Source organism: Athene noctua, chromosome 10 (genome assembly GCF_965140245.1).
Source record: "Athene noctua chromosome 10, bAthNoc1.hap1.1, whole genome shotgun sequence".
NCBI classification, from domain to species: domain Eukaryota; kingdom Metazoa; phylum Chordata; class Aves; order Strigiformes; family Strigidae; genus Athene; species Athene noctua.
Window position 1 is genome coordinate 14,646,675 of NC_134046.1, and position 23,344 is coordinate 14,670,018.

The 23,344-nt window shown below is 35.1% G+C and overlaps 1 protein-coding gene across 1 annotated transcript in view; it reads left to right on the forward strand.

Annotated features, from left to right (window-relative positions):
- The window catches only part of IL17RD (interleukin 17 receptor D), a 50,390-nt gene extending 30,323 nt beyond the window's left edge, over positions 1-20,067 (forward strand). Inside the window, exons 3-13 of the mRNA XM_074914228.1 lie at positions 2,073-2,198; positions 7,759-7,877; positions 8,321-8,441; positions 9,417-9,461; positions 9,558-9,709; positions 10,529-10,594; positions 11,120-11,174; positions 12,028-12,138; positions 13,833-14,017; positions 16,646-17,582; positions 19,814-20,067. Coding sequence (XP_074770329.1) covers positions 2,073-2,198; positions 7,759-7,877; positions 8,321-8,441; positions 9,417-9,461; positions 9,558-9,709; positions 10,529-10,594; positions 11,120-11,174; positions 12,028-12,138; positions 13,833-14,017; positions 16,646-17,582; positions 19,814-19,929 — 2,033 coding nt within the window. The 3' untranslated portion in view covers positions 19,930-20,067. The remainder of the gene's footprint in view (positions 1-2,072; positions 2,199-7,758; positions 7,878-8,320; positions 8,442-9,416; positions 9,462-9,557; positions 9,710-10,528; positions 10,595-11,119; positions 11,175-12,027; positions 12,139-13,832; positions 14,018-16,645; positions 17,583-19,813) is intronic.
- Positions 20,068-23,344: the final 3,277 nt, after the last annotated feature.

Below are 23,344 nucleotides of genomic sequence, written 5' to 3' on the forward strand. Positions count from 1 at the left end.
AGTCCCAGTATCTGTCATGTTTTTTCCATTAATTCTGGCACCAGGAACTGTGTTTAACCAATGACAAGTGTTAATTCAGAATTCTGCTGGCACTGTATACTTCCTGGACAAAGTAGTTATTTGAATTCTGCAGTACTAGGAAAAGAGTTCCCTGATAGCAAGGCTAAACAGTTCATATAACATGGAAATACATACTTACCATGAATAAGCTACTACAAAAGAGAATTTGGCTTTCTGGCTGTGATTTAAAGGTTCTTATTTTGCCACACAGCAACTCTAGAAAACTGTGGTGTATATTGTTAAATTAGTTGGTTAGATTATTTATTCAGGTGGAAAATGAATGTTTATGTTTTAGTATTTCACTTGTATTCAAGTAAAAGCAGTGGTTTCCTAAAAAGTGCAATTTTTTCCTGCTGTTTTCCTAAATCTGTTGTTCTTTAAAAATGTAAATCAGTGACTCACAGTCAAACTTCAGATATTTGTGCTATATTCTATTTTGGCAAATTGTCATTTGACCATAAAATTTTAGTAACTAGGATCCAAAAATTTGGGCTTGCTATTAATTAGATCCAGACCTAGCAAAAAACTGTTACTTCAAACTTTCCATTGAAAGAGATACTCTATTCTCCTAAGAGGAAGTTCATGTTGTCATTGACTTTACTCATAGCAACAGAATTCTACAAACAGCAGAGTAAGTACCAACTCAACTGCCCAGCTTGTGTAAAAGGCAATGTTGTACAAACTGTTCTGTTCTTATTTGTGTGGCAGTTACATAAAAGACCCCTTGCCATTGTTATTCATAGTAAAAAGCTATTATCCAAAACTGCTTTTCAGTTAATAATCTTACTTTCCTTGCCTTTAAGATCATACCTCTGAATTAAATTTTAATTTCCTGTATTGGCTTATCATAACACTTGGTTTTTAATGTTTCGTTTCTACTGACTCTGTATACACAAATATATAGCACAGAGATTATCTCAGGTTTTTAGAATTAATCATCAGTCAGTAATGCATAGTCTACTAGACAACAACTTCTGGATTTTGTTGGCTTCGCTGGTTCAAAAGCAGAATGTGCATACATGTCTTCATGTATATTGTGCTCCAGAACTATTGCATTCTCTGGCTGATAGTTCTTTTCTTGCAACAAAATATGAGCCTAAACATTGTAAGGCTTTAAAAGTAATAAAGTTGGGGGCTGTTTTCTTGTTTTTGATGCATAAAGACATGGTCAAGTTCAACAACAAAGTCAAGACTGTTTTATTTTCTTAATGAAGGCTGAGGTTTTCTATAATCACGTTTGCAGAGCTGTAACTTTAGGGAATGCACTGTATTTTGCGAGCATAACAAGACAAAACCAGTTCTGACTGGATCCAGCGGCAGAAAAATGGTCTATAGGGATGTGGCTACTGAATGAGTGACAGAGATGAGATGGTTTTATGCAGCAGGTTCTTTGTGGTCAGGATCGAGCAGTATTGTGGTTAAAAAGCAGTTCTTGAGTGCCAGTTCTAAAGCTTCCCATTGTTTATTGTTCTCATACGTGCTTGATCATTGACCAACATTGTCTTTCTCTAAGCACTGTACATGCACAAAATTAATGTCAGTCCTCATATTCTTTTGAGTAATTAGTGAGGAAAAGTTGTTCTCTTTTGGGAGATCCAACACGTGTGTTATTTTTACTCTTACTGTGGTACAGGCTACACTGGTATTATAAACTGGTAATTTCCTTTGGAGTCCTGTGAACTAGGGTTTTGCAACTGGTGAAGGTGGTTGTGCTCAATGATTTGTAAAGTTTTGTGTTTTTCAGTGTCTGGAGACAAAAGCTTCATCTAGATTGCAGTACTTATTTTTATAGAATAAATAGTGCACATGTACTTTTACCTTTCTCAATCTTGAAGAAATTAGGAAGTTAACTTAATTCTTCATTTATATGGAAAGGTGCAGATCATGTTAGAAACTGATCTTGCATAGATTGTTAGGTGCTGTTGGCAGATCATGATTTACTTGCTCTCTTATGGAACAAGAATATCAGCCAGAATGTTTTTCTTAAGATATATATTTCTCCATATTTTTAGACTGCACGCCTTACCTGAATTCAGTGGGAAAACACGTGATTGGAGATGTGCAGAATATAACTATCAGTCAATATGCATGTTATGAACAGGTTGCAGTGACAATACTTTGGACAGCAAATGCCATCGGTAAGTAATAAAGGGAAATGGACTAATTCATCATGTCTTCAGTAATACCTTCTTGCTGATTGGTATTAAGTAAAAGAATTATGCTTGGAGTCATTGAAGCAAACTAATTAAGAAGAAAGAAATTCTTACAGCTTTGCAAAGTTGTTATTTTTACTGGCTCACTTGAAATACCCTTAAAACTAGGATGCTTTCTGTAGCCATGTGCTGCTTTTTACTATTCCAGTTTGCTGAATTTTTCCTGCTGTTTGGAACTGTGCAATAACCCTGATTTCATTCTCTGCCCTAAAGCACTGGTGCATTTCAGTGGCATTGATTGAGGTTAATTGTTGATACACCTAAAGATTCTTTAGGTTGCAGATTGTTTTACAGGTGGCAAACATTATTTAATCATAGCTATACAAACTTCAATGTGTTTCCTTGTCAGGTCTCATCACTAAGAATATTTCTCAATCACTTAAATGTCACTGAAAGTACCTTGTTGCCCACTAGAGCAGTAATCTCTAGGCGGTGTGTAAGATCATAAAGAATGGTTTGGGTTGGAAGGAACCTTAAAGATCATCTAGTTCCAACCCCCCTGCCATGGGCAGGGACACCTACTAGACTGGGTTGCTGAAAGCCTCGTCCAACCTGGCATTGAACACTTGAAGATGATCCACTGGGGCATGTGAAGAAAATTTTAGAACATCTATTTACATATTTTTAGATCTTGAAAAGAAAAACTAAGCTATACTAGTATTTAATATATGGATTAACACTGGCACCCTAACTTGGTCTCTGTGTCAGATGTTCATTTTTGATGCGCAGTACGTGAGGTATCCTGAAGGAACAATGGATGCTCTACAATGTGGAGGGGTTCACAGTGGCACCCTCAGTCTTCCATTCTCTTTCAGCATGTTGCAACCTATAGCAGTGTATGTGCACCAGGTTAACTGGATTTTCTGATTATATTATCTAGTTTTAATTAAACTAACCATCATTAAATTGACAAGTGGCTTAAGATAATTTGAGACAATATTAATAATGTGAGCACCCTACTCTTAGTGCAGGCTCTTCGTCAGCCACATTAGAAGGTAAAAACAATAACTATCTAATCAGTTCTGGTAAAAAGTTGACCAAAATTGTCAAGACTATTTGAAATACAGATTTACACCTGTCATTGTTGTTTTGCTGATTAGGGATACCAATTAAACTCAGAACCAGAGTGAAAAGAGTAGGTGTATTTTACTCAAAATAACTAAATAATATATACAAAAGAATACAGAAAACATAGAGTAAGGAAATACACAGTAGTGCACTTAAAAAAGTAGGAAGATAGAGGGTAATGCATCAAATCATTACTACCTGAGAGAGAGAATAGTGATTAAGAAAGATACATCACCACTTGCATACTTTACCATCATCCAGACCCGCAGCCACTGGACAGCCCTGGTTACAGCGAGGGTTTGCAGAGCCTGTCCGAGCAAGTGGGAAATCCTACGCGGTGCGTCCACCCGTAGGTGAGGCTTCCAAAGTCGCTGTAAATGGGTTCAGTCTTATATACTAAAAATTAGCAAGCTAGAATAGCTGGCACCTTTGTTTTGAGCAGAACATCTGGTTTCACTCTCATGAGATTCCCCCAGAGCCTGGCCAGGGCTCAAGGGAGAAGCCAAGGGAGTTTCCCTCGTTATCTAATTTATTTATGTTCTTTTTAGAACAAGGCCATACGTCTGTCCCAAGACCAGACAGTTGGCTTCATGGCTTTGTTAATTTACCCCTGCACAGAGAAGAAGAAAGATACATTCAGGATAGACATGTTTTCATTGTATCCACCAACAGTAATGAGTATATGGTATCTAAGCTACATCTTCTATCTTCCATTAATGAGCATACGTATTTTGTACATATTAAGTTAGCAGCTTCAGCTCAGGGCCTGTTGCTCAGGCTTCAATAGTTCCACCTTTTACATCAGAATGGGTGGTTTGTTATAACTTCATATAATACCTATTAGCACAATGGTTATCAGTTCCAAAATATACAGGATTCATCTATAGGTCAACTCTGGCTTGGGCCTATTGTCCAAGCCTTAGCACTTCAATTGTTAAGAATGAACCTTGCCCTAAGCATGTACTGTGCCTTGAGATATTAACTAATACTGTGAAGCCATCATGATTAGCAAGACATCTGAAGACTAAGCATGCAGAATACAAAGACAAACCTCTACAATTTTTTCAGTGATGCTTGAAGCCATGTGATACTCAATAAAGTACAAAATTTCATTAAACTTAATGATAAATCTTTAGAAGCCTCCTTTTGTGAAATATCTTTTGAGGTTTCCTGCTCAGTAGTGAAAAGAAAAAGCCAAATACTACTGGGGAAACACTTGTTATTCCTGCCACAGTAAATTGGCTGAAATAATACAGGGAAATACTGGAATGAAAGAAAGGATGCTGGCATAAGATTTCAGAGATAGCACCACACATTAAATTTGGTCATTGCATCATTCATAGAGGAACTATTGCAACAATGACATTGGAGCCAGAAGTGCATGCGATGTCATCAGTGTGGTTAGCTTTATAAAAACAAGACTTTAAAATAGTAGAATCTTAATAATACTTTGTAAGGAGATGGGCAGTGACGATGAAAATCCTTTGTGCCACACAGAGGCTCACTGGTTATTTTGTGGCAAAGTGCTTAAGAGTTGTCAAACTCAAATCTTTGAGTTAAGCATTCTTCTTTCACAAAAAGACACTTCCAGATTTGCTGACCTTTTCTGTGATGACAAGTGACTGTCAATAGTATGCTACCTAGTAGATACTTAAAAAACCCCACCAAACCAAAAGCACGGTTAATGTGCCTCTTCAAGGTAAAGGTGACATTTTAAAGATGAGTGAGAAAGTAACTGCTTTTCAGAAGAAACTCATGCTGTGGAAAGAGCATTTTGAAAACAGATGTTTGGAAAAGTTTCCTTTGTTATTTTGTTGCTGAAAATGCCAGCTGCTTACCTACAAAAACTCTCATATTTTTACAGTTAAAAAATTAGAAAACAGAATTTCCTAGCCTGTTTAAAAATCTTCAGAATGCAAAGTTTCAGTGGGTTTTGAACCCATTTGTTAAAAATATAAAAATGCAACACATTCTGATTAGTTTGCAAGAACAACTGACATCAGGGAAGATAAAAATTTAATAGTCAAAATGCAAGAAAAACCTTTGCATAATTAGGGAATGGAAGTAAAAAATTAGTATAATGATTTAGGAAATGCAGCCAATGATGCAATTCTTTCATTTGGACCTGTGTATCTTTGTTCTTTTTTCAGCTATGACAGCTGTTAAAACCAAGTAATGAAACTGAACTCAGAACCAGACCTTCAAATTGCTGTACAACAGAGTGTTAAACCAAGATTTAAAAAACTAGTGAAGCATATTAAAACACATAGCACTCACTCAAAAATATTATTAACAGTTTTAAGTGGGAACAAAAATTTTTTTGTAACATTAGTAAAATAAAAACTGGTTTTAAAGTAGTTTTTCATTTTAGTCTATCTCATGCTTTTTAAATTTTTTTGGCATATATTTTATATTTTTATGTACATATTTATATTATGTGCATAATATATTAGCACAGTAGTACATATTTGTATTTTATAAATATACTGATGGTTTGCACTTAAAATTTTTTTTGTTGGTAGGAGTGCATGATCAACAAAATGGGGACTAGTTGCACTATAGTGCACTATCTCTCTACCAACACCTGCCCATCATTTCTTTTTCTTCACACTAATTAAGGTCCTAAATAGAGCAACTTAACAAACTTTTTTCTTAGTCACCACTGTTTAGCAAATGAAAGAGGTGGGGTTTCCCTCTTGAATGTTTTTAATACTTTATTAAAGAATGTTAACTGCAAAAGGGCTTTTCCATATCGATGAAATAATCAGTTAAGCATAACACAGTTTTCAAAATTAAACCAATTTTTTTCATGTTCTTTTTCTTATACAGCAGAGTCTCAACTTGCTATTTCATGGTTCATACTCCTTCAAAAATCTTTTAAATCAGGTTTTTCTTATGATTTAGTAACAGCTGGCAGTTCCCATTTATGTGGTAGGATTGCATCCTAAATGATGAAATATGACTAATAATGCAAATGTGTATTTATTAAACTTGATATAAATTTTTTAGCCTAGACCTGCATTTATTAAATCAAACATTTTTAGATAAGAAAAATTGTAATTTTTTTTGTAGCCTCCCAGTCATGCTTTCATGATTTGTTTGATTAAAAATAATGATTAATTTCTGGGCTTTAAAAGAGTATATGAAAATTCTGAAAAACTGTGCAGTTGAAAGCATTTGGTAATCTTCAGCTGCAGACTGGATGAATCAAACTTCTATGGGAAACAAAGCTTGGTGTTCTTTCTTGTAATGATCAGAGGTTATTCCTTAGGAAAGTGTGAGGACAGAACTGCCACTGAAATATCTTGGGTAACATGGAGACTGGACACTTTCTCTTTCATGGTCTTCATGTAAGCACAAATAGTGCTTTTGTTCCATGGAATATTAAGAACGCATTGGGCAACTCATGGTCTTGATCTTCTACAAAAATATAAAACATTAAAAAAACCCCAGAAACCCAGGAAAACTAGTGCAACAGAGGAGGTCCATGGAAAATCATACATTTAGGATTCTTTTTTTTATTTTGACAAGCCTAGCATAAACTCAATCCATTTTTATTTATGTAGCATTTAGCTTACAAAGGCTGTGGCTGTGTCTTTGTAATGCTGTTGAAAAGATGTAATTAGATGGAGTAGCAGTAGTTAGCTTTGAAGAACTATGCAGTGACTTTGATACCTGTGCCACAAAGCTATCACAGGGTAACACTGGCATTTTCCTGTGACATTTGCATCACCATGACCCTGTTTAGTCATGTAATGAAGTAATTCCATGATGAGAACATTGCAAAGAAATGGAAAGACACTGCTGAGAGTTAGGTGTGTTAGAGTAACTTGAAAAAATGCATGTAGTTCTGGCATCAGTTATAAATAACGGGAAGTATTCACACACTGGAATAAATTCCATTCCATTTAAGTCAAGTTTTCTGTTATCCCATACTATGCTAGAATTAAAGAAGTTTTAACGACTGCTATCACTTTAATCTGGTAGTCTCAGAAATGATAGAAAGATGTTATAAAGGAGTATTTTTATAATTTGCTAGCAAAATTTTATATTTCATTGCTAATAATGGAAATGTGAAGTTACTATAAAGTATTCCTGAAGGTGATGAAGGTAATGATAACTTATATTGCAGTGATAACTTGGAAGCCCCAGCTGAGATGTGGGCCCCTCTACTCTAAGCATTACACAAGTATGTAGTAATCGCAGCCTTTGCCAGAGATTGAATTCTGAATAGGTAAGATAGATAGAAAATGTGGGAAGAACTGACATACAAAACAAGTATTAAAATGCAGATATATTTCATACGAATGGTAAGTTTTATTTTTAAAGGCAAATGAACTAAATTAAAATTACATTAAATACTATGTTATGCACTTTGAAATACTAGTCTTCTATTTAAATGCCTTGCTGTTTGCAGGGATTGAATACCTGAAAGGATTTCGAGTAATACTTGAGGAGTTAAAATCAGAGGGAAGACAATGCCAGCAGATGGTTTTAAAAGATCCAAAGCAGCTCAGCCCCAGTTTTAAGCGAACAGTAAGTGCTTTGTTTCAAGAAAAGCGTCATTGTTGCTTTATTGTGTGAGTAATCTTGAAAGTGCTTATATGCTGCCTATAAATCTAAGTATATCTCTATCTAAATATATACAGGATATGCTGTTTACTAGCATGCAGCTTGCTTCCTAAAAGTATTGTTTATAGTTGTTGCTCTAGAGGCAGATCTGGTCCCCTTCTGTGGAAGCTTTCCTGAAGCTGGAAACTGTCATTTGGGTGATGCAGGAGTACGGGTGCACATCTGTAATAGCCCACATCCAACTCTGTATTGAGATTCCTCATATCAGTGTGTAATGGAGGGGTAGATAAAGGGGGTTTAGTGTATTGATTTCTGCTTATGTTTGCAAAACTGTGCATTTGTTTTGAAAGATACTTTTAGTTATAGTAGTTGACTTTAAAACATGCTGCAATCTTGTATTTTTGTAGGGAATGGAATCCCAGTCCTTTGTAAATCTGAAGTTTGAAACAGATTACTTTGTAAAGATTGTTCCTTTTCCTTCCATTAAAAATGAAAGTAATTATCACCCATTTTTCTTCCGAACTAGACGTAAGTATTGCATATCATCTCCTCACAAATGGGTGTTGTCATGTGTCCCCCACACCCCTGGTGTTTCAGTTTTCACAACAAAGTAGTAGTTCACAACAGTGTAGTAGCTGATGATGAGTCTGGGTTAAGATAGTTACTGACATAGTCTTTGAGGGAAGATCTGGGTGTTAAGTGGAAAGAATTTGAATGCTACAGATAAATCTGTGGTGTATGGTAATACATGTTAGGCAACAATCGAAAGAAAAGTCACAGGTAGGCCTGAGATTATTTTAGGTTTGCCTACAGCAGGATTACTCCCATGGTTCTCAGGAACATTTGCCTCATGAAGATGGTTTGCTCCTCCTCCTCTCTGGACATTATGGTTGGGGTTTTTTTTTGAGATTCCAGTTTCAAAAACAGATATCTAGAGATAGGTGTAATTCTCAAAATTACTTGTCAATTCTCACTGGAGTTAGAGAAAACAAACTTGAATAAGCTCCTCAGTGCTTAAATAGTATGATGAGAAACTGCAAGTACCCTTTGGGTTGATATTTGTCCTGATGAGGGTTTCTTGTCCTATAAAACTTTCTTAAAATACTTTCAAGTTGGTCTGTTGATGCAGACTTCAGTAACACTTGTCTTTGTAATGATGCTCAGCACACTTATTTACTCTGAGTAAATGTATTTCAGGCTATTTTCAACTTCCTCTCCTGCTGTGCTCTGCCTAGTGCTATCCCTTTTGTCTCGCTAAGGGATGCTGTTTTCAAATTAATGAACCTGTGTTTCTCATATAAAGATGAGAAGGGCCTTAAAATAATAACAAAGAAGCTAAGATTGCAAAATGCATTTACTCCATGCATATTAGAGACTGGGAAAGAAATGGGGGTATTGTATTCAAAATTATGAATTCCCTTCTTTTGCCCTCTTTCTTTTTCTTATTTAAATATTATAGCATTTTGATACTGTATAATTAATAATTTTTCTGTGTATTTGTAGCATGTGAATTGTTGCTACAGCCAGAAAACCTTGTCTGCAAACCTTGTAAGTAAAATGTAATACTTTCTTATATTCATCTTACAAAAACTTACTGTACTTGAAGAGTCACTTTTTCCAATTCATGAATATTTCCTCTGACAGACTGGAAGCCAAGGAATCTGAATGTTACCCAGCAGGGTTTTAACATGCAAGTGTCTTTTGATCATGCACCTCACAACTTTGGGTTTAGGTACTACTTTCTTCACTACAAACTTAAGCATGAAGGGCCATTTAAGCAAAAGACCTGCAAACAGGTAAGTCCATGAGTTTTGCAACTTTTAAAAGCACAAAGCCTATTCATATTAGATGTTTGTTCTAAGGCTTTATAGAAACTTTTAAGACTTAATATACTACCAGTTATAAAATTTTTAAACTATTTATGTAAATGGTACTATTTATGTACATAATAATTGTATTGTGATAGTACTCATCAGTCAAAACCAGACTTGAGGACTCCATTGGAGCTACATAGTATAAGCAAATGGGGACTGCTGTCTCTCTTGAAGACCCTACAACTAATTAACTTCAAACTGCAGTTTTATTATGTTTCTTATACATATTATTTCCTAATTTTTTATTTCACCTTTGCACCAAATTTGACCACTTTATAAATTACCCATCTGAGATAGTATCACAAGATATATCTCACTTCAGTATGTGCATGGAACTGGGAGCTCTGTGATTTTGTACAGATGTGTGCCTCAGTCTTATTATGGGAGCTGCAATTTGTTGTATTATTTTCCTTAGCTTTGCTTAGTATTCAGTGGCAAGTTTGTTCTCAGTGATCAACCATTCATCCTAAGTCTCTGAAAGGTTGGGAGCTTCAGGCCATAATGTAGAGTTCATGTATTAGGCCAAACTTTTAGGATTATTTTTTTATATAATTATATTTTAGTTCTGCAAGCAGAGGATTGTAGTCCTTGCATATTTGAATGGAGAGGCTTAGTTTTGCTGGTTTAAGGTGTCTCAATAGAGGAGGGCACTGTATGTTTCTAAATCAATATGAATGTATTTTTTATTTGGTTTTAAAAGTATGTGAATGACTTGCAAAGTATTCTCTTTCTTTGATGTAGGAGCAAAACACAGATACTACAAGTTGTATTCTTCAGAATGTATCTCCAGGGGATTATATAATTGAGGTAATACTTAAAACCAGTAATTTTGTACAACAGCTAAATGAGTATGTTAATGGAGAAATTAACTGAAATTAAAATATTTCAAGTCACACTGATAAAATTGGACTTCAGACATCCCTACTGAAGTATCTTGGGCATGTAAAGATTTTTAGACAGATTGTTCTTGGCCTGCCCATAGTTTTGCTTCACTGAGTGCATAGCAGTTTCATCTGTGCCTTCAAGTAAAGTTGTGCATAATTTTTGTAGTTTGGTCAGATTTTACTATACTTAAAAGCTGTGTATTTCTCTTGTATTTCTCCTGTCATCATCACTTGATGTATGTGAACTCTGAAAGTTACTATTACAACACTAAACTATGCACCAACAAAGACAAATGATTTCACTGATTACTACTTTGTGCTCTTTAAGTTTTTGAACAGTAGATTTCTTCACATTTGGTCATGAAAACAGTTATAGTTGTTTACATGTTGCAGAAAATAAATAAAATTAAACTTCCACAAAATAAAATTCAACTTTTACTTTTCAAAGCTGGTTGATGACACTAATACAACAAGGAAAACAATGCACTATGCACTAAAACCAGGTATGAGTTTTGGTTTTTAAACAGTATACAGTATTTACCTTATTAATTTACGTTGTTTTAATTATGTTGGAAATAACTCTTGATTTTACCCCTGTCTGTTTGCCATAATCGAGACTACTAAGGCAGGTGGGCTGTGATTTTTCTGACCTAATGAAAAAAGAGTAGACATGCACACTTGTATATACACATCTTCATCTCTGTACATTTATATTTAGTACAGTTTAGATCAATGTATATTGGAAATCATTGGGGGAAAGTCACTTTCGTTGTATATATGGATGTGAAGAATCATAGCCTGTATCTTCGTTGCATACTACTGATGCATGCAGTAGTGTGGAATAATGCAATGAAACCGTGAGAGCAGCCTAAACATGTTACCTACCTGTGTACTTCAGCCCTGAAATCAAATCAAGCAGTCTGGAAAACCTGTCGGGTGACTGTTCAGCATGTCTATGGATCAGAGCAGTTATTGAGAAGGATATTCTGTGCAGGAAGACAGTTTTTTCAAAGTGATGATGGCTAGTTCAGCCCCCTGGAATAAAAATCTGTCAGATCCAAATGACTCTTGCATATTTTATTAAAACTATACTTCATGCAAAGCTCTTCTCATGGGTGGAGGTATGACGCAGCACGTGTTAATTATATTAGTTACTCTAATGCTGTGCTGATAGGGGCAATCAGTATAAAACCAATTTAAAATGGAGCAGAACGCGATGTTTGATTCTACTGTATATTTAAGAATTACCTGATAATACTGTATTGCTGCAGTTTTACATTCCCAGTGTGAAGATTTGATTAGATAAGTATAATGTAGCTTATTTGCATGTGGCTAATTCTGCTTTATTTTTCAAAGTACATTCTCCGTGGGCTGGACCAATAAGAGCTATTGCCATTACAGTCCCTTTAGTTGTCATTTCAGCATTTGCTACGCTTTTCACAGTCATGTGCCGCAAGAAGCAGCAAGGTAAGAGTGTTTATTCAATACAGAGTTCCATTTAAAGATGCACTTTTGCAACAAAAACAGTTTTAGCTAGTATGTTTATTCCAGAAATACCTTTTTCTGAAGAGCGAGCTTTTTCCCCTCTGCCCTCTCCCCTCTCTCCTCTCTCTCCTCCCCACAGCTTTTTTTTTTTTGTGTTGAAACTTGTAGCATATTCTTAATCAGTGCTTGATGGTTATTTGTTGCCATGGCAAGTATTGTATCACAAATCAAGGAGAGAACAAAATTGCTCTTGGGAAATATTTGGGGTTTCAGGTTTCTTCTTATTTTTGAAAGTACTACATGACCAAGTGCAATACAAACAGATCTCTAAATTGATGTATTTTAAACACTCCCTTATTTCATTCAGAAATGTCGTCTTTTTTTTTTTTTTTTCTGAACCAGAAGGAAAGTAAAGCCATGTGATACCAATACAGTTCTCAGCGCTGTCTGGAATATTACCTGTGTCTATTATTCCAGATTTGCTCACTTTCCTGGAAGTTGCCTTTGCACTTCATCCTAAGCTGTCTTCCTAAATTTACTCTTTCTAAGAGTTACTTGCAGATGTTTCTCTAAATTAGATTCCATCCCTCTTTGCTGACTTCTCTTGTCTGTGTCCAGGAGCTGGCAAGTCACACTTGTTACACTGAGATGTTAAAAACCAATTGGCATTTTTTGTAGAATCTAGGGAATCATGTGGTTTCATGAATATGGAAAAAGAGATTACTTACCCAAACCTCACATATCTGTGTTATTCATCTGAATTTTGGCATTGAGATATACTGCAAGTGCTATATGCCATCTGGGTTAAATCCTTTTACCTTCTGGTCTTCTGTAGCTATCCCTTTGCTCACAAATAGCACAGTTCCAACAAAAAACACAGACAAATCACTAAGGATATGTCTACAGAGAGAGTTGTTCCAGAATAGTTATTCCGGATTAATTGTTCTAAATTAAATCCCTATATGGATATTTGTATTTTGAAATGCTCATGCTTTATTCCAAATTAGCTTAATCAACTGTAGAACTAGATTGAATTAGTCTGGTGTAAGACTGGGCTTTTATGTTCCAGCATAAAAACATCCATACAAGGAAAGAAACACTAGTAATTATTTTTATTTAAATTAATCATCTCTTAATTTAAATTAATGTCAAATTAATGTCCAAACATATGTGTATGTGTATATATACCAGAGATACTAGTATTCTGATACATGATGATATTCTGAAGGGATCTGTGTCTCTGGAGTTTAATATTCTTACCTGGCTTGTGTTGTGGTTTTTTTTTTTTTTAAAACAAGGGACTTTGTTATATGGGAAACTCTTAATGATGATACATCTTTAAGGCTTATAATATTTCAAGAGAGAGGTGAAGACTATTGAAGCTGGGTAGAGGTGAAACAACCTCATTCTATTTATAAAATAAACCTTTCTTAAGTTTTCTGAGTTGTACAGTAATAACTGTACATTTCACTTTCAAAGTGTGTTCCACATATGTGGCAACTCATAAGCTGGATCGATAGAGTGTGTGCAACTTTTCTTTTTCAGGCTGGAAAAGAATCTCTTTTCAAAAAAGTCATTACTGTATGCATTAGTAATGAGCCTACAAAAGTTTTAAAAAAACCCCAAAACAATCCCAAGCTTTATAGTGTGAACTCTCTTTCTCTCTTCTAATTTAGAAAATATATATTCCCATCTGGATGAGGAGAGCTCGGAATCTTCAGCATATGCTGCAGGTCTCCATGTGGAAAGACTTCATCCCCGGCCAAAAGTGTTCATCTGCTATTCCAGTAAAGATTGCCAGAAACACATTAACGTTATCCAGTGCTTTGCTTATTTTCTTCAGGACTTTTGTGGCTGCGAGGTAAACTCAACATTTCTTCTGTAAACAGAGTTTCCTTAATTGAAACAGCACCCCCAAAACTGATGATATGTGCTTGAAAATGAGTTATCTCAATGTCTCCCTTTCACAGAGATAACTTTATTTTTCTAAATATTGGCAATATAAATTTTCTTAGCAAGAGGAACAGATCATAGCCCGTGTTAAAAAAACAGAATAGTGGAAAATGTGTACTGCATTGATTTCAGAACTTTCAGTCATGTTTAGCTTGTTTCACATTAACTGCTTTTTCTGTTTAGTGGGTCTTGCATCTTTGTAGTTGGCAGCCACAAAGAGGTATTATTGTCTACCTGATATACTTCAGTATTCCTAAAGCATGTTTTATATTGTAATTTTAAAGCAGTTGAATCTGCCAAAACTCCTACTCATTGAGAAAAATCTGTGTAATTAGGATTAATTTTTGACATTATGTCTTAATTTTTATTGATTTTTCCCTTCTGTTCCATTAATGCTGTAAAATCAGCATGTCTTTTTCTTGGATTTGATTTAAAGCTATAAGACAAATTAAAATTGTTACATTGAAGGACTAGGCTTAGAATCTCAGACTTCTTTCTAAAATATAATCAATGTGACCAGTCTTTCACGTCTTCAACTGTAAAAAGGCAAGACAACCGTTAGTCTATTTTTGCTGCATTTTAATCCTGCCACCGTGGTGTTAAAGGGATAAACGGGAACTTCTTTTTCCACTATACAGCAAGTCTGGCCTCTAGTGGTCAAACACAGTAACATAAACGATGCCTCACATGCTTGGGAATGTTCACAATTAATTGATCATAAGTAACTTACTTGAGTCCCCTTTTAGACATGTACTTTAGCCCTGCTACACCGTATCTCTCTGGAATAGTGTTAAGGTGAGCTGTTACCACTATAACTGTGTACCATGGAATATCTGGTATCAAGGGTCATTTAAGATTTATATAACAAAATATTGATAGTAACTACATACAGAAATAATATATGTTGTTATTATTAAGGCTATGAAGTTTAATATAAAAAGTGATACTCAGTGCATAACAGAACAGTTGCACAAGTATTTTTCATATGGAATTGGCACGTTTTATCGTAAAAGACAAAACCAGTGGCATTTAGTAGCCATTTAAAATAATAACTAGACCATACTAAAAATCCTTTCTCACAGACAGGAGATCAGGTAGTAGTTTGAAGAACAGAAACAAAAGCAGACACAAAAGAAAATCTACCTGCATTGTATCTTTGTCAGAGTGTCTCTCAAGCAGCTGTAAAATGACGTCTCTTCCCACGCATAGAATAAAACAGTTCAGTTGGAAGGAGCCTACCATCATCATCTAGTCCAACTGCCTGACCGCCTCAGGCATGATCACTTTCTCCTGTAGCTACAGACTGTGCGGTAACAGTTTTCATGAGTCCTTGTGTTCTAGGCACCCACCTGCTGTTGGTCTTCTGACATGGCAAAGTTTTCCACTCTGTTATGGATGATACAGCAGAGCAAAAATACTTTGTTCTCTGGAAAAATGCTTGAGAGAAGACTTCATAAATAGTTTTGATGTGTGTCTATTATAAATGGGGTTTGCATCTATTTTTTTCTCTTCTACTGCTTATTCTTTTTTTCATGAGATAAACCACTGTGTCCTTCATCTTGGTGTAGACAGGCATTTCAGACTGTAGAATGTTCAGAAAATTTGACAAAGTATAAAATAAAACAACTCATGGTAAAATTTTCAGAGCTTTCTTATCAGAGGTAAGCTGCTGCTGTTTTGCATCCTAACTGAAAATGTTATAGGCACTACTTATGTTTGTATCTAGATATGAAAATTCTTGGTATCAGACTTCATTCATATACAAAAGATGATAAATTAATACGGAATTCCATTACATTCAGCACATTAAGTACCCAAATATACAACAACAGTTAAATTGTTTGAGGCAGGCACAATACATTGCTTGTTGTGGATAGATGATATCTAATTTGATCAGATAAGTAAATAGTAATTTACCTGGTCCAGCCACATTTTCTGTTTTCTTCTTATTCCACAAAAAATACTGCTGTGTAAAAAATCCATAGTGGTTTTATTTTTAAGAAACTCGCCAGTTTATATTCAGCTGCTTGGCTTTGCACCGTTACTTGTTGATTCCATAAATTTATACATAACACATGTATAACGGTGTATGTTTTTCTTTAATAAATAAGCAGCAAAATGGGTTCATATAGTAACTTGCATTCTTGTGTTGTTGTTTTTTTTTTAAAAAAAAGTCTGGAAGGTTTTCTTCCAGAAACATAAAACCTTAGCAATTCACCCACTTCCTTTACCCAGCGAAATATTCAGCCTGCAAGCAAAGTTTAGAAAGAATGTGAGGCCTTGCTTATTTTGGTGAATAACTACTGACATAGTATTACTAATACCAATTTGTCCACTATCAGTGCTCATTAATTATTACCTATTTCTCTTTTAAAACAGCTTGCTTTTTCATCAAGGACAAGCTATAGCTAAACTCATCATTAATTCTCAATTGTTAGATAAATACAAGCTGACTCACTGAGTATAACTCACTTAAATTTTACTAGCAAATATATCTAATAATGAATATCAACCAGTATGTTCTCTTCTTTTCTAGGTGGCTCTAGATTTGTGGGAAGATCTAAAAATGTGTAAAGAAGGTCAGAAGGAGTGGCTTATAAAAAAAATAAACGAGTCCCAGTTTATCATCATTGTGTGTTCTAAGGGAATGAAGTACTTTGTTGAAAAGAAGAACTGGAAACACAGCGGGGTGACCAAAGATGCAGGAAAAGGAGAACTCTTTCTGTTTGCTGTGTTGACTGTTGCAGAGAAGCTTCGTCAAGCAAGGCAGAATTCAAATGACCTCTGCAAGTTTATTGCAGTCTACTTTGATTACTCCTGTGAAGGAGACATCCCTGGTATTCTGGATCTAAGTACAAAATACAAGCTGATGGACAATCTCCCTCAGTTGTATTCACATTTACACTCCAGAGATCTTAGTGTACAGGATTCAGGGGCATTTCCTGTTAACGTTAGTAAAAGGAATTACTTCAGGAGCAAATCTGGGAGGTCCCTTTATGTTGCCATTTGCAATATGCATCAGTTCATTGATCAGGAACCAGATTGGTTTGAGAAACAATTTATTCCCTTCCCTCCACCTTCTTTGCATTACTCAGAGCCTGTCATGGAAAAATTTGATTCAGGCTTGGTTTTAAATGACTTAGTGAATAAACAGGTGATGGATGGTGATTTTTACCTGAAAACAGATGTAAATATTATTTCAGCGGGGAATTCAGACTCTCACTGTATAATTCAACACTTAAACCTTGGAGAAGATATAGAAACTCAGGACATTCAAGGTGGTGGCAGCTCTGTTCTTCAGCCATTGTTACACGTTAAAGCTTCAAATCTTAAAGATATGCCTCGAGATTCTGGAATCTATGATTCATCTGTTCCTTCATCTGAATTATCTTTACCTTTAATGGAAGGACTATTGACAGACCAAATTGAAACATCTTCCATTACAGGAAGTGTTTCTTCATCATCAGGTTTAGGTAAGATAGAGCAATGTTTCAAAAATTGTATTTGGTTATTGTGAGCATATTTCTACCATCTCAAAATACTTAAGATAATATGTGAGGAGCCACACAGAAGGTTGCAGAGAAAGGTAAGCATTGTATAAAGCTGGTAAAAAAGTATAGGTTTCGGTAACCTTAGAAAAATTAATCTTTTCCTTAACTTACTGTGGAGAGGGATTCTTAGCGAAGTAAGAGTTCACTAAAATTCTATTAATAAGTCAATTCTCATTAATTGACCTATTATTGGAGAGATGGTGTCTTTCTCCCAGGGACTCCTTGGCAGCTGGGATACTCAGCTGACAGCTGTGTGGCTTAAGAGGGTGATACACTGAAGGCCATAAAGCTAAAACTAACATCCTATTTTGATTCAGCATGTACTAGAACCTTTAGGGATATAGTCTGTACTGTGGTTAACTCAAGTTTCAGAATTACATTTGGCTTCTCATCAGATATGGGGCTGGGGGAATGAACAAAAGGGTTTCAATGGAGGAATTTAAATGCTTGGAAGACACTTTCCAAAATAGATACCCAGCTTAGACGCCTACAGTTAGAAAGTGTAAATACTACCTCAGGCTGTATAAAAAGTTGATCTGACCTTACTAGCTACATACAGTACATTGAGCTGGCATGACAACTACATCAGTGTGGAATGTTCCAGCAATTGTCTTCGTAGGATAAAACTGACATTTTCCTTAAGCAGCTACAATAGGTGAATATTGCATTTTGATGGTGCTATGCTATTCTGTGTTCTTGAATGAGTGTTGACAGTGGGCTACTTCGTTAGATTTTTCTCTTGGCTAAATGGATTTTATTTTTTTTTTTAAATTCAGGTAATTCAGAACTAATGTTTGATGCTAGAATTATTGGGAGGGAAGGAGAGAATATAGATGTTGGTTTACAGATACAGCATCTATATCCATAGGCTAGGTAGTCTATAGGACAAAATAACTAAAACCTGGAAACCTTTCAGGTGGAAAAAAAGATTTACTGATTTAATTACATAAGCCACAAATACTCTGTTATTATTTCAAAATTAGTATTATTTTCTTTAATTTCCTGCTGTCTTGTAACATAGCCTTTCCTCACATTTGTGGGAAAAATTACAGATGATATCTGTAAAGGTTCTAGTGTTGGGTGAAAGCAGGATACTAGTTTAAAATTTATGGCCTCTCTGTAAGAATGCTTTACCAGTATTCCCCTCCTGACTCAATCACAGGGCTGTCAGCTGGGTGTCCCAGCTGCCAAGGAGTCATTGGAAGAAAGGCAGTCTTTCCAGTAATTAATTCTCAAGTCACATACCTACTTGTTAACATATTTCAGCTGTAGACGTTAAACATGACAGCACTAGCTGATAAATATGGATCTTAACACTCATGTTCTAACATCTTAAGAAACCACAATAAGTTCTGCCCTTATCCTATTTCCTGTCCTAAAGCACCACTCTGCCCGACTCTAACTCTGAACTCCCCTCACCCAAATCAAGTCCTGATCAAGTACAGGGTACAAAGGAGACAGTATCTAGATCTGAGCATTGTATGCCTATTAGGATGCAACCCATTAAACCTTTTTACTGTCCCAGACATTCAGAATATTTATGCCCCCATTATTTATATGCCTAATAATGAGAAGAGTAGATAGATTTTTTTTTTTTTTAAGCTTTTATTCTTGTTCTAAGAGTTGGACATATCCAGATTATTACTCTGAATTCACAGTACCATTTCTGTTCTACCTGGTTTTTATCCGTTGCTTGGTCAGAACAGAACTGAACACCTCTGTCATTTAGTGTTTCAAGGTAGATCTTTCCTTTATTCTTTAAATTGTAAGTCACATAATTTGTAATAAAAAAAAAATACTTTCATTGGAGTTCATGTGCAGACTGCTGATCTGCAAAGAAAAGATTCTCAAAGCGATCATCATATTAGGCATCATCAACTGAAGTTCACAGCAGTTTAATTTTGAGGAAGTACCAACAACCAAACCTTTCCTAAGTCCATTCACTAATAAGGCCTTCTGTAAGAAGCCCTGCCTGGAGACAAAAATTATATTATTCTTTAGATAAGGAGTTATTAGGCATGGTAGTTCAGCCTTATGAATGTATGGCATTATGATCCAGAGAGTTTTCTTTTCTTTGCATTGTTTCTAAAATGTTGACCAAATACAAAACCAACGTTTCAATTAATGCACCTCACTTTCTTTTCCTTTTATAGGGGAAGAAGAGCCTCCTGTAATCACTGCTACAAAATTCTTAGTGCCTGGAATATGTAAAGCAGAACTTCATTGCCATTTCCATACTGACAAACTGCAGGCAATTGCTCCTTTATAATACATTACAACATTGTTATGCATTGCCACTTTATCAACAGCCTCTCTTTGTCATTTTAACTACCACACTGTCTCAGCACTAAATCTACTTGAAGGAATAAATACTCCTGAAGATCTGTTATTCCTAAGGGATTTTTTTATGGCCAGTAAACTTGAATCTGTTGTTCTATATAAAGTCTTTCATGATTTGAAAAATGCAGCATGGAAAAATAGATGGGAATACATTTCAAAATTATTCCCATTATTAATTTACATGTCATGATATTACACTATTTACAGATGCCATAATAAAAATTGATGACTTTTTTTTTTAGAAATAATCTTCCAACTGGACATAAAAGAGCTTGGAACATTAAGTCTTAGCAAATTTTGTAGTCCAGCCTCTGGTTTTAAGTGTTAAAATACTTGATGGCAGGAGTGTTGTAGTAAATGAGAGCAGGATCTTTTTTCAGAAGCAAGATAAAATGCCAAAGGTAAGATCAAGAAATTCTCCATCAGAAGAAATAATTTTGTTTTAGAAATGTTTGAGCCCCTTTGCTCAAGTCTCCTTTCTTTACTGAATGTTAATATGTCTCAGTACTTAATTTCAGCTAATCTGGATGATTCTCCTATCTCTTATCCAAAATCTGGCTATGACACACAAATAGTACCATACTGAGTCTGAAATACCATTTTTATAATAGACAAAAATACAGATCCTGCATATACTGAGTGATACCATGGAAACAAAGTTTCCTGTTTTCTTCCTGGAAGGGCTAATATAAAGAATACTTTAGAGAGATGGGGGAAGGAAGACCAAATTTTGTATTTAAGACATCATTCTGGATTTGTTCAGCCATGAGATGCCTTATGGGGGATTTCATATTATCCTTCAAGGACGTGCTGCAGCAAAATCACCTGGGGTAAAACAAGTTAAGCAGTTAACAGGCATGAATACTTCACTCTGTTTTGAGCCAACTAGTAAACAGAAGCCTCAGGGTTTTTTTCAGTTCACACACATTGCTTAGTGATTAAGATAGTATAATATTAATAGTGTTATATTAACAAAAAAAAATGCTAAACCTACAACTGGACATGTTTATTTAAAGACACAGAGCATGCATGTCCTTTCTTCTGCAGTGACCAGGCAGGTATATTATCATTCAGAATATCCCTGCTGTTTCCAGAGAGCAACTTCTTATAAGTAAAACCCACCTATATAACTGCAATTCTGGGCACTATAATAATAAGCAATAGTAAAGCATAATAACAAAAACAAAATAATAACAGCAAATAGTAAAGGATACCACATCAATGTGCCCTTGCAAATTTTGCTTATGGAACCAGATTCTGTCTCATTTAATATGTCTTCACATTCCACTAACAGGAGGTTATTTTAGGAATACATCAAGGGAGAACTCAAAACACCTTACATACTCTTTCAGTTTTGATAGATGAGAATTAGACATTGCTAACCATTACATTGTATTATCCATTTTAATAGACTGAGATAGAACTATCAAACCAGTGATGATTTTGGCTGAGTAGCTTCAAAGTTCCTGGGGTTTTTTTGCATGTTTAATTATTTGAATTTCCAAACAAAAGACTCTTGAAATTGTTGTCACAGATGGAGCAAGAAAGTGCTTTAACAGTTCTTTGAACAGCACCATCGATGGCAGAAATCTGTCATGTTTTGCAATAGTAATATGGAATTCTTTGATCAACTAGATGTATATGTCAGATTTGGACGGCCCTGTCCATTAATGTCATGTTCCTTACTCTTCCAGTTTTCTGAATTTGAAAGAATGCTAACTAGAAAACTTCACACTTGCAATACCTAAGTAAATTTAGGTAGTTTTATGTACATGGTGAATCATCTGCACCTTTGATGATTTTTTTTTTTTTTTTATGCTCTGCTTTGGGCTGTACTAAAGGCAGAATTCTTCATGTTTTCCTGTTCTTCGAAGTTGGAAAAATACCTGGGTCAAATTATGCAGAATAATCTAGCAGTAAATGTTCCTCCACTAAATCCAATTATGAAGGATCTTGATTCAGTGCAATTCTTGCTGTTCTACGAGAGAAGTTTGGATTTATAAGACACAGGCAGAAAGGTTAGAAAATTTGTGTGCTGAAGAGCTGCTGTGCATAGAAATGCCAAAGCTGCAAAACATGAAGAGGCGGCAATTTCTCAGCAACTAACTGGTAAAGGTAATGCTGCTTTCCTTGGTGGAAAGCCCTAGCTCACAAAATGTTATTTTATGCTGGACTAAAGATAGGGAAGATTTCCTGTGTTCTGTTAAATTCAGTTGCAGAATTAGTCTTACTTAATGGAATTAGGTTTTCATTTTGAGCTCAAAGAAAGCTTAGTTTTGAAAATGGATGAAGGCAGTTGTACAAAGAATCACTTGTCATTGATGTTTTTATTTCTACAAAATTTGCTGTAAAATCCTGTAAATATTTTTTTAATTATAAAAGGTCTATGCAGATGCCAGTCAAATCCATTGCAGGGGTGGGAGGGGGGAGGACAGGAGAATTCCTTCATTCCTTCTTAGCATAAGGTATTCTAGAAACAGCATATTATATGTCCTCAGAAGAAAGACAATATAAGTAATTGAAAATTCAGAGTAGGACAGCCCACAAAAATATACAAAACTGAGAAAAGTAATACTTAATCTGATATAGCATAGTCTTTTTACAAAGCCACAGTGCTTTAAAAAATTAGAAAAATATTGTGTATATTGATATGTTGGAAGGACATAGTACTGAATTTGCAAGAATTCTGTATTTCCCCTCCAATGAGAAAACCAGCAAAAATCTTTTTAAAATATTTTACAAACAAATATATTAACACATGTCAGAGGTTAGCTTACTACTGCTGTGAAGCATTAGTAAACTCTAAGCAAAATGTGAATGGTGAAAAGATCCCTTTGATTTCTACTAGACTCAAGCATGTGGACTTTGGATGTTTTAAAATGTATTTTCTGGTAGAAAAATCATTGGAAAGCTGAAGGTTCAAGATATGGCAGTGGTTTCAACATTTTGAATGCTAAGTATAGTTGTTGCCATAATTTTGTACCTATACATAAAAACACTGTTGAAAATAGAATGGAGCTGACATTTGCAGAAATAAATTTTTTATACTATAATTTAGAAGTTAAATATAAAAATAAAATGGGTTTGTTCACTTTCTTTCATTGGGCTTTTCTTAGTAGTGTAAGACAACTTGGCTTAAGAGTCCAATTGTTTTATCCAAAACACATTTTTTTTAATGCAGTTATGCACACCACACAAATAACCAGACACTCTAACAGCTATTCATACTCTACATCTGGAATTGAAACAGATACTTTGATGGGTGTTAAATATAGTTAAGCAACTGTAAGAAACTTTTAACTTTCTAAAAATTACCTTGGAAGCAAGGTGATTTAGTAGCATGG